The 12,854-nt window shown below is 39.2% G+C and overlaps 1 protein-coding gene across 1 annotated transcript in view; it reads left to right on the forward strand.

Moving 5' to 3' along the window:
* GSAP (gamma-secretase activating protein) overlaps positions 1-12,854 on the forward strand; it is a 422,579-nt gene that overhangs the window by 14,728 nt on the left and 394,997 nt on the right. The window contains exon 2 of the mRNA XM_053719170.1: positions 11,037-11,113. Coding sequence (XP_053575145.1) covers positions 11,037-11,113 — 77 coding nt within the window. The remainder of the gene's footprint in view (positions 1-11,036; positions 11,114-12,854) is intronic.

The raw sequence follows: 12,854 nt of genomic DNA on the forward strand, positions 1-12,854 counted from the left end.
AACCGGACAAGTTTTAACACAGTTGTGACAGGATGGAATAGCGGAGAGCGTCAACAGACCGCATAACCAACCACAACTTGTCAGGAGAACATTTGATCAAATGATTGGATGTACTATATGTCAGTCAAACAAAACCTGTTTGCTGATAGGATAAAACATTGTGTGCACAATACACCGATGAATGTGTAGTGTATCGAAGGGGCATACTAACTCAAGTGTCTAGAGTTGAGAGATCCAACTGCACAGACCCCTAACATATAAATAATATAGATAATATAATGTGGTAAGAATTACCATAATACCAACATCAGTACCATAACTACTGGATATTTCGTAACTATATTCTCGTTAAATAACCTAATAGAGCTCCATATGAACCGTCTATATCCAAAGGATATTGACAGATACAGTTATTCCACTGACAACAATATCAAAGAAATTGTATATCATAATAATAGACACATACTTGGCACAAAACATGACAGTTTACTCATTAGATCGAAATATATCTAATATTGACATGGTAACTGACAGGTAACTTAGTGAATCCGTGGAAGAAACAAAGGGGTATAATACTCTCAATATATGTTAAAATAATATAATTAACGGGGCAGCATAAATTTATTTATCAAATACAGTCAGTGATACCACACTGATCTTCAATGAATAAACTCATTATGCCATAAATATGTCTAAATCATATCAGACATTGTGGCCAATCAGTCTATAGTCAACTCATATACAGGTGGATAATGAGAAGGAAGAAGGTGCTACCAATCTAAAGGGGGCATGTTGTAAGTCATATCTAATATGGCATGGTGCTCACAACTTGGTGGAATACTTGTGGTATTGAGTTGTTATTGATACCAACACAAACCCATAAGATACAATCGGGCTCCTAATGGGCTCATATGGTGCAGATGTGATGTGTGTGTGTGTATGTATATATATATATATATGTATATATATATATATACACCTAACATACACACATATATAAATATATGTATATATATAGTGCACCTACCCATGTGTATCCAAAAATATGTTTACAATGGGAGAAGATGTAGATGAGGGCAAGTGGGTTCCCTAAATATCCACAAGGATAAGGGACCAGTAGAAGATATCCGGCCAATAAATAAAGTTAGTCAGGAGGCCAATTGATCAATTACGATAGAGTCCTACCTATAGCGAAGATGATTAACACTCATAAGTCAAATGCTGCTAAATCGACACATTCATTAAGGCCATCAGGGGCCAGCGTATGTAATTTGTGGATCCAGTAAGCATAGCATTATGACTATTGCGAGATATTTGTTCTATAGGTAGTATAGAGAGTGTTTTAGCACTACCTTTATGTGCATAAGCACAATGTCTAGAGAGACTATGTTTCAAGAATTTCTTTTTGATGTTGTGAGTATGTTCACTCCATCGTTTTTTGATGGTACGTCCTACATACTGGACCCCACAAACATAACTAACGAGATATACAACATAGGTAGACTCACAGTACAACCTTTTTGTAATTTTAAATTGTTCTCCTGTCTGATTTGAAGAATATGTATTGGTTCCGCTTTTCACGACTTTGCACATATTGCACCTCGGTTTCATACATTTAAATGTTCCATATCTTGGTAAAAAATTACCCAAAAAGGTCCTGTTAGTCCCTATGCTATAATTGTGGCTACCAACCTTGTCCCTCACAACTTTACTAGGGGCCAATTTGTTCTTCAACGTGGGAGCCCTCCTAAATACTACCCTAGGTTTCCTGGAAGTGTATTCCTTAAGATAAGGATCATTACAGATAAATGGCCAATGTTTATGAATTATTTGCTTAATTTGTCGGAATTGGTTACTATAACCAGTTACTGTTTTCTCTTTCCATAGATTGATACTCTAACCTTAGTTCCTCTTCTCCTTTGTTATACCCCTGAACCCCTTAGCATTTAAGCCTATGAGCCCAGCTTTTTGTATATCACCTTCATGATAGCTGACTACAACAGTTACTTTGCAGGGCCTTATACCCACTTCCCCGCTACGGAATCTGTTGGCGCTCTACAAATAACTGATAATAGATGTGTGTGTTTTTATACAACACAGCCCTTTGCAGTCAAACACCTTGTCATATACCATTGTTTCTCAACCGCGGTCCTCAACTACCCCCAATAGGCCAGATTTTCATTTATTGCTGAACCAGTGCACAGGTGAAATAATCAGCTGATGGGTGAGGGCAAGTTAGTAAGCATGGTGATACTGCTTAGCTGATTATTTCACCTGTGCAATGGTTCAGCTATAACGAAAACCTGGCCTGTTGGGGGTACTTTAGGATCGTGGTATATAACATATACCTTATACCTTTTGGGCCCTTAACTTTTTTTTTTTTTTTTTTTTTTTTTAATTTATATGAATAATTTTATCAGATAGTGTTTAAATGAGTGTAACTGTAATTTTCAATGTATTTGTTGTGTTTAGTGCAACTTTTTTAACTTGATAACTTTTACGCAAGGTTATCGGTTGTGCTAACCAGACGAGTGTAAAATGCGGTTGTGTACTTGCGTTTACTTTAAACTTGTTATATGAGCACTATTTCTGTTGCGCACAAAAAGCAAATGTCGCTATCGCGCAACAGTTAGGGTTACTTGTAATATAGCCCTTTTGTATTTTATGTCCTTTACTAGACATACTTATTTGGCAGCAAATGTCCTCTTGAGTAAGAACAAATCCCAGCTTAGCATTTAGAGACCTTGCTTATTTTCAAGAGTCCTTGATATTTCCCATGAAGTAGCTTGCGTTGCTAAATGCAAACAACTGTTTAATTCATTAAAATAAATAATATTCTCCCTGCCATACAAAATTTAGAGAGAATTGTGTTTGTGTAGGGGCAACTGACACTGACTATAAACAATGTGTGTCAGATGTTAAACTATAAAAAAGGACCACAATTAGAACTACTACAGTTTAACACTTCTCAGATGCAGAATTAGTACCTACAGTATATATAAATAATAGTTTAAATCATTAATCAAATATTCTATCATGCATGTAAAAGAACATCACTTTAAGCATGTTAAAATATACTTTCCATAGAAAAAAGGTTATATTAAATCCTATTTAAAGTAATATTTATGGGTCAAATGATCATTGGCTTATTAATGCTCATTCTACCCCTTATGTGCTCACAGATGTCTGACTTGATCATGTCACGTAATGTGCAACACAACAAAATGACACTAGAAGTTGCTACCAGGTGATTGCTATGACTATAATTTGACAGCTGTAAGGACATGAATGGCAGGACCCACTTTTCAAATAAGGGGGTGTTCTGATATATTGTTGTAGTGAGGGGGTGCTAAGGTCCACTTTAGATTTCTCAGAACACAAAAGAAGTATGGAGGTGTTAGGGTTCCATTTAGAGGTCAGATAATAGTCTAATTTTGTTGTTGTTGGGTCTCAGAGATCCTTGTTTCACTGAGATAAGTATTGCATGCAGCCTAATAAATGTAACAGCCTTGTAAAGTGTAAGTATAGATACAATAATATAAGGATAATTTTGGTGCAGATTTTTTTTTTTAAACTGCTCACAGGAGCATCCATACAATGATAAATGAGCTAAGCCGTCCCTCTGTGAAACCAGGACTTTGCTTAGTTTAAACTTTATTTAATAATTATATGGTTACATATTTTCCTACTCCTTTCTTGCATTAACTGCAATTCAGGTGCAAAGTGAGTGACCAAACCTAATAAACTTGTATCTCCAATTTGTAGTTTTTACTGAATAACATAGTTATATCATGTTAAATATTGGGGTGTGTGTTGTGTTTTTTTTTTTTTTTTTGTTTAACATCAATTGATTCTTAAAGGGTTACAGTCTAGTCAAAATTAACCCCTTAGTGACTAGAACACTTTGTTGACCGTTTTAGGACCAAGGCTATTTTTACATTTCTGCTGTGTTTGTGTTTAGCTCTAATTTTCCTCTTACTCATTTACTGTACCCACACATATTTTATACAATTTTTCTCGCCATTAAATGGACTTTCTAAAGATACAATTATTTTCATCATATCTTTTATAATTTACTATAAAAAAAATGATGAAAAAATAGAAACTTTTTTTTTTCCAAATTTGACCCCCAAAATCTGTTACACATCTACAACCACCAAAAAACACCCATGCTAAATAGTTTGTAAATTTTGTCCTGAGTTTAGAAATACTCAATGTTTACATGTTCTTTGCTTTTTTTTGTGTGCAAGTTTATAGGGCAAAAAATGGTTTTCTATTTCCAAACCATTTTTGTTCAAAATTAGCTATAGTTACATTTTAACACTGATATCTGTCAGGAATCCCTGAATAACCCTTCACGTGTGTATGTATGTATGTGTGTGTGTATATATATATATATATATATATATATATATATATATATATATATATATATATATATATATATATATATATATACAAGAAAAAATAGACACTTATTTCTCCAGCACCCAACTATGTCTGGAAAATATTGTTTTAGACAAAGAATGATTTATCAGTCAATAATTCACATATTATATAGACATGCGTGATTATGAAATTTTATATATCATTTGCAGCATTACAACAAATCATAAGCATGACCCCCAAATGTAAAGCACAAAGTCCACAACCCGGGTTGTTAGTGGAAGTTAGTGAGTTAGTCCGTTAATTAACCGGTATTGGATAAATTCAAATGCCTTCATATGGCATATTTGTAATCCCAAAATTTGGAAATCAACGTTAATGCAGGAGCCGCACCAAATCAGCAACATTAACACAGCAGGTGTAACTTGTATCTTCGCACTCTCAGATGCAAATTTATAACTGTATCACTTCCAGCAAAAATGGCAACTTTTCATACCACATTTAAACTCGCTGTGACAGCTCTATGTTGCGTGTAGAGACAAAATAAACAAGTACCTGCTTCCTCTGTGTTTTGATAGTAACATATCATGGTGCCATATCTACCTGCTCGTTGCTTCCAACTGTTTCGATACAGACCGGGCTTGGATTAATCACCTTTGCTTTATCCTCCGCAATTTTTCGGCTCTTTCAGTGCGTCCGCACGTCTTAACTTTCAGCGGAAGTGTGACTTTCTTGGGAAATCAGCTGTTGGACGGTGCTCAGCTGTTGCACCGCTCCAACCAAACAAACAAGCTGTTCCCACGCAGGACTGTTGAGCTGAGAGAACTTCAGTTGGGGGGAACAGTTTGCAGACTTTTCTGCTCAAGGTATGACTAGCCATTTTTCGAACAAGACTGTGTAATGCTGGAAGGCTGTCATTTTTCCCTCATGGGGATCGGTAAGCCATTTTCTTAGACTTAGAAAGAATAAAGGGCTTATTATGGGCTATTAACTGGTGGACACTCTTAAGGGCTAAATCGATTGTTTATTTAAGTTATTTTTGAAAGTTTGAAGTAATTTTCACACTTTTATTGTTTGGGGAACGTTTTTATCGCCAGGCACTAGTTTAGACACCTTCCCAGTCAGGAAGGGCCTTTCACTATAGTAGGCAGAGCCTCATTTTCGCGCCATTATTGCGCAGTTACTTTTGAGTACAGTGCATGCAGCTGCATGTGTGAGGGTCTGGTATCCACTGAAAACATTCCTAGAAGGCTTGAATTGGTATCGTATACCCCCCTGGGATTGGTGAAGTCGCAACAAAGGCTGTGGCTGGGACTGTAGTGGGGTTAAAATTGCAAACGGCTCCGGTTTCCACATTTTAAGGGTTAACAGCTTGAAAATTGGGGTGCAATACTTTGAATGCATTAAGACACTGTGGTGAAAATTTGGTAAAGATTGGATAATTCCTTCATAGTTTTTCACATATTCAGTAATAAAGTGTGCCCTGTTTAACATTTAAAGAGACAGTAACGGTTTTCTTTTAAAACGGTTTTTGTGCTTTATTAACCAGTTTAAGCCTGTTTAACATGTCTGTACCTTCAGATAGATCATGTTCTGTATGTATGGAAGCCAATGTGGTTCCCCCTTCAAATATATGTGATAATTGTGCCATAGCGTCCAAACATAGTAAGGACAGTACTGTCACAAATAGTAAGGTTGCCCAGGATGATTCCTCAGATGAAGGAAGTAGAGATAGTTCTACATCTTCTCCTTCTGTGTCTATACCAGTTATGCCCGCGCAGGCGACCCCTAGTACTTCTAGCGCGCCAATGCTTGTTACTATGCAACAATTGACGGCAGTAATGGATAACTCCATAGCTAATATTTTATCCAAAATGCCAGCATTTCAGAGAGAGTGCGATTGCTCTGTTTTAAACACTGTAGAGCAGGAGGGCGCTGATGATAATTGCTCTGTCATACCCTCACACCAATCTGAAGTGGCAGTGAGGGAGGGTTTGTCAGATGGAGAAATTTCTGATACAGGAAGAATTTCTCAGCAGGCAGAACCTGATGTTGTGACATTTAAATTTAAATTAGAGCATCTCCGCGCATTACTAAAGGAGGTGCTATCTACTCTGGATGATTGTGACAATCTGGTCATCCCAGAAAAATTGTGCAAGATGGACAAGTTCCTAGAGGTCCCGGTGCACCCTGATGCCTTTCCGATACCTAAACGGGTGGCGGACATAGTGAATAAGGAGTGGGAGAAGCCAGGCATACCTTTTTGTCCCTCCTCCTATATTTAAGAAATTGTTCCCTATGGTCGACCCCAGGAAGGACTTATGACAAACAGTCCCTAAGGTCGAGGGGGCGGTTTCTACACTAGCCAAGCGCACAACCATTCCTATTGAGGACAATTGTGCTTTCAAAGATCCTATGGATAAAAAATTGGAGGGTTTGCTTAAAAGATTTTTGTACAGCAAGGTTACCTCCTTCAACCTATTTCGTGCATTATTCCTGTCACTACAGCGGCGTGGTTCTGGTTCGAGGAACTGGAAAAGTCGCTCAGTAGGGAGACTCTGTATGAGGAAGTCATGGACAGAATTCACGCACTTAAGTTAGCTAATTCCTTTATTTTAGACGTCGCTTTGCAGTTAGCGAGGTTAGCGGCGAAAAATTCAGGGTTTGCAATTGTGGCGCGCAGAGCGCTCTGGCTAAAGTCTTGGTCGGCGGATGTATCTTCCAAGACAAAATTGCTTAATATCCCTTTCAAGGGTAAGGCCCTTTTTGGGCCAGAATTGAAAGAGATTATTTCAGACATCACTGGGGGAAAGGGCCATGCCCTCCCACAAGATAGACCTTTCAAGGCTAAGAATAAGTCCAATTTTCGTTCCTTTCGCAATTTCAGGAACGGACCGGCTTCCAACTCTGCAGCCTCTAGACAAGAGGGTAACGCTTCCCAGACTAAACCAGCTTGGAAACCAATGCAAGGCTGGAACAAGGGTAAACAGACCAAGAAGCCTGCTGCTGCTACCAAAACAGCATGAAGGGATAGCCCCCGATCCGGGACCGGATCTAGTAGGGGGCAGACTCTCTCTCTTTGCTCAGGTTTGGGCAAGAGATGTTCAGGATCCCTGGGCACTAGAAATAGTCTCTCAGGGTTATCTTCTAGAATTCAAGGAACTACCCCCAAGGGGAAGGTTCCACATGTCTCACTTATCTTCAAACCAAATAAAGAGACAGGCATTCTTACATTGTGTAGAAGACTTGTTAAAGATGGGAGTGATACACCCAGTTCCAACTGTGGTTTTACTCAAATCTGTTTGTAGTTCCCAAAAAAGACGGAACTTTCAGACCAATTCTGGATTTAAAAATTCTAAACAAATTTCTCAGAGTTCCATCGTTCAAAATGGAAACCATTGGAGCAATTTTACCTACAATCCAGGAGGGTCAATTTATGACTACCGTGGATTTAAAGGATGCGTATCTACATATTCCTATCCACAAAGATCATCATCAGTTCCTAAGGTTCGCCTTTCTGGACAAACATTACCAGTTCGTGGCTCTCCCATTCGGGCTAGCCACTGCTCCAAGAATTTTCACAAAGGTGCTCGGGTCCCTTCTAGCGGTTCTAAGACCAAGGGGTATTGTAGTGGCACCTTATCTGGACGACATTCTAATCCAAGCGTCGTCTCTTTCCAAAGCAAAGGCTCATACAGACATTGTTCTAGCCTTTCTCAGATCTCACGGGTGGAAGGTGAACGTAGAAAAGAGTTCCCTGTCTCCGTCAACAAGAGTTCCCTTTTTGGGAACAATAATAGATTCTTTAGAAATGAAGATCTTCCTGACAGAAGTCAGAAAGTCAAAGCTTCTAAACGCTTGTCAAGTTCTTCACTCTATTCTGCAGCCTTCCATAGCTCAGTGCATGGAAGTAGTAGGGTTGATGGTTGCAGCAATGGACCTAGTTCCTTTTGCTCGAATTCATCTAAGACCATTACAACTGTGCATGCTCAAGCAGTGGAATGGGGACTATACAGACTTGTCTCCAATGATTCAAGTAGACCAGATGACCAGAGACTCACTCCGTTGGTGGTTGTCCCAGGATCACCTGTATCAGGGAATGAGTTTCCGCAGACCAGAGTGGGTCATTGTCACGACCGACGCCAGTCTATTAGGCTGGGGCGCGGTCTGGGATTCCCTGAAAGCTCAGGGTTTATGGTCTCGGGAAGAGTCTCTTCTCCCGATCAACATCCTGGAACTGAGAGCGATATTCAATGCTCTCCGGGCTTGGCCTCAACTAACGAAGGCCGGATTCATAAGATTCCAGTCAGACAACATGACGACTGTAGCTTACATCAACCATCAGGGGGGAACAAGGAGTTCCTTGGCGATGAGAGAGGTATCCAAGATCATCAAATGGGCGGAGGATCACTCCTGCCACCTATCTGCAATCCACATCCCAGGAGTAGACAACCGGGAGGCGGATTATCTGAGTCGTCAGACTTTCCATCCGGGGGAGTGGGAACTCCACCCGGAGGTGTTTGCCCAGTTGACTCAATTATGGGGCATTCCAGACATGGATCTGATGGTGTCTCGTCAGAACTTCAAGGTTCCTTGCTACGGGTCCAGATCCAGGGATCCCAAGGCGGCTCTAGTGGATGCATTAGTGGCGCCTTGGTCGTTCAACCTAGCTTATGCGTTTCCACCGTTCCCTCTCCTTCCCAGGCTTGTAGCCAGGATCAAACAGGAGAAGGCCTCGGTGATTCTGATAGCTCCTACGTGGCCGCGCAGGACTTGGTATGCAGACCTGGTGAATATGTCATCGGCTCCACCATGGAAGCTACTTTTGAGACAGGATCTTCTAGTACAAGGTCCATTCGAACATCCAAATCTAGTTTCTCTGCAGCTGACTGCTTGGAAATTGAACGTTTGATTTTATCCAAGCGTGGGTTTTCAGATTCAGTGATAGATACTCTGGTCCAAGCCAGAAAACCTGTGACTAGAAAGATTTACCATAAAATATGGAAAATATATATCTGTTGGTGTGAATCCAAGGGATTCTCCTGGAGTAAGATTAAAATTCCTAAGATCCTCTCCTTTCTCCAAGAAGGTTTGGATAAGGGATGGTCAGCGAGTTCTCTAAAAGGACAGATTTCTGCTTTATCTGTCTTGTTACACAAATGACTGGCAGCTGTGCCAGATGTACAGGCTTTGGTCAGAATCAAGCCTGTTTACAGACCCTTGACTCCTCCCTGGAGTCTAAATTTAGTTCTTTCAGTTCTTCAAGGGGTTCCGTTTGAACCCTTACATTCCATAGATATCAAGTTACTATCTTGGAAAGTTCTGTTTTTGGTTGCTATTTCTTCTGCTAGAAGAGTTTCTGAATTATCTGCTTTGCAGTGTAATCCACCCTATCTGGTGTTCCATTCAGATAAGGTTGTTTTGCGTACCAAGCCTGGTTTTCTTCCAAAGGTTGTTTCCAACAAGAATATTAACCAGGAAATAGTTGTTCCTTCTTTGTGTCCGAATCCAGTTTCAAAGAAGGAACGTTTGTTAAACAATTTAGATGTAGTCCGTGCTTTAAAGTTCTATTTAGAAGCAACAAAGGATTTCAGACACACTTCTTCTTTGTTTGTCGTTTATTCTGGTAAGAGGAGAGGACAAAAAGCTACTGCTACCTCTCTCTTTCTTTCTGGCTGAAAAGCATCATCCGATTGGCTTATCAGACTGCCGGACGGCAGCCTCCTGAACAAATCACAGCTCACTCTACTAGGGCTGTGGCTTCCACATGGGCCTTCAAGAACGAGGCTTCTGTTGATCAGATATGTAAGGCAGCGACTTTGTCTTCTCTGCACACTTTTGCCAAATTCTACAAATTTGATACTTATGCTTCTTCGGAGGCTATTTTTGGGAGAAAGGTTTTGCAAGCCGTGGTGCCTTCCGTTTAGGTAACCTGATTTGCTCCCTCCCTTCATTCGTGTCCTAAAGCTTTGGTATTGGTTCCCACAAGTTATGGATGACGCTGTGGACCGGACACACCAATGTTGGAGAAAAGAGAATTTATGCTTACCTGATAAATTACTTTCTCCAACGGTGTGTCCGGTCCACGGCCCGCCCTGGTTTTTTAATCAGGTTTGAAAAATTTCTTTCTCTATACACTACAGTCACCACGGCACCCTATAGTTTCTCCTTTTTTCTCCTAACCGTCGGTCGAATGACTAGGGGGGCGGAGCCTGGGAGGGGCTATATGGACAGCTTTTGCTGTGCTCTTTGCCATTTCCTGTTGGGGAGGAGAATATTCCCACAAGTTATGGATGACGCCGTGGACCGGACACTCCGTTGGAGAAAGTAATTTATCAGGTAAGCATAAATTCTGTTTTTTTTTTTTTTTTTTTTTTTTAAAATGGGCAATCCTTGTGTAAAATCTGTGTAAGAAAAATCTCCTTTCTCTTCAAGAATGTTCTCTTCTACAAGGTCGTTTAAAGCCTTCAACGTATTATTTAGATTAACATCCTTTGCTATCATAATAGTCTGTAATAAAACAAGTGCTTACGGATTTTAGGTTGTATTCTGTCTTGTGCTCGAACAATGCAGCAGCTGGGCTCAAATGAACATACTTTCTATGACTGAGTATAGCTTTTTATACAAAATACATTTTGTTTTCCTTTTAGATAACCTAGAGAGAATTTCAAAGACAATACAAATACTTAATGTGGAGCGGAATGGAAGGATTATTTTTACTTGGAAGGTAAGTTGTGGATTTATATTTATATTAAATAAAGACAACCTTCTCCCCCCAACCCCCCCTTTTTTTTTTTTGTGTGTGTGTGCTCGCGTAAATCTTCAGTCACTTTATGAAATATACTGTGCATTGGATTGTCCTCATTTATATGACATAGTCTGTCTTAGTACGTATGAGCTTTGCACCTTCTGAGGATACTTGCTGGTGACCAGCTTAAGACTAAGTTGCAGAATATCAAGATTGCATTTATGTACACGAAAGTTGTGTTTTTAAACATGTTTTTCCACATTGGCTAATCACTTTGAAACATAGACTTATATTCAGACTTTCCTTTACTGTAATTTAAGCCCCTTTTAAGTCACTTCTCTCTGAGATAAGACATTTGTATTGTTTTTAAACGGTATAAAATAGTTATGATTTAGATATTTTTTTTTTCTTTGTATTCTGAATGTTGATGGTACAAAGTGAAAAAGCTAAATTATATCATCTTGTTTTCAGATACCAAGTTACAAAAAAGTCTATCCATCTCAACAGAATGTATCGTTCTTTCTCCATAGGTTGATGCTAAACTATGTTTGTTTGTTTGTTTTTTTTAAACTTGATTTTGTTTACCTTGTGAATATGACACAAAAGCCTGATTTGTCACTTGAATATATCATTGCACAAGCAATTTCTTTTTAAGCCCTGCCCCCTGCGCCCATGTCTGTGTGCTTGCCAATCATCTTAGTTATGAGTCCAGCTTGATTAAAAAAAAAAAAAAAAGGGCTGAAAAAATATTAAATTTTTGCTTTTAACTTGCAGAAAAAAAAGCTTTAACTTTAATTTGTAAATATTATTTCTCCTGTTAAGTGTAGTCAGTCCACGGGTCATCCATTACTTATGGAATATATCTCTTCCTAACAGGAAACTGCAAGAGAATTACCCAGCAGAGCTGCTATATAGCTCCTCCTCTCCCCTATCATACTCAGTCATTCTCTTGCAGCCTAACTAAAAAGGAAGCTGTGAGAGATCTGTGGTGTTTTTTAACTTAGTTTATTTCTACAATCAAAAGTTTGTTATTTTTAAATGGCACCGGAGTGTGCTGTTTATTCTCAGGCAATATTAGAAGAAGAATCTGCCTGGGTTTTTTTCTATGGTCTTAGCAGACGTAACTAAGATCCACTGGCTATTTCTCATCTGAGGAGTGAGGTAACTTCAGAGAAGGGGAATAGCATGCAGGGCTCCCCTGCAACAAATGAGGTATGTGCAGTAATTTATTTTCTCAGGAATGGAATTGACTGAGAAAATACTGCTGATACCATTGTAAAGTAAGTTCAGCCTTAAATGCAGTGATAGCGACTGGTATTAGGCTGATGAGTGTGTGTACACTGAATGTATTTTTCTAAGGAATGGAATTGACTCTGAAAATACTGTTAATACTGAAATAATGTATGAGCCTTAACTGCAGTAAAAACGACTGGTAGCAGGCTTATTAATAATAATACATAACTTTCAAATGTATGTTTAAAACGTTTACTGGCTTGTTAATCGTTTTTGTGAGGTACTTGGTGATAAAACTTATTAGGGCATGATTTTTACCACATGGCCATTTTTGTTTTCTGCATAGAAACAGTTTCTGAGCTTCCCCACTATTGTAATATGAGTGGGAGGGGCCTATTTTAGCGCTTTTTTGCGCAGTAAAAATTCAGTCACAATCTGTCTACTTCATCCTCCATGATCCAGATCGTCTCTAGAGAGCTCAGGGGTC

Source organism: Bombina bombina, chromosome 6 (assembly GCF_027579735.1).
Source record: "Bombina bombina isolate aBomBom1 chromosome 6, aBomBom1.pri, whole genome shotgun sequence".
Classification (NCBI taxonomy): Eukaryota; Metazoa; Chordata; class Amphibia; order Anura; family Bombinatoridae; genus Bombina; species Bombina bombina.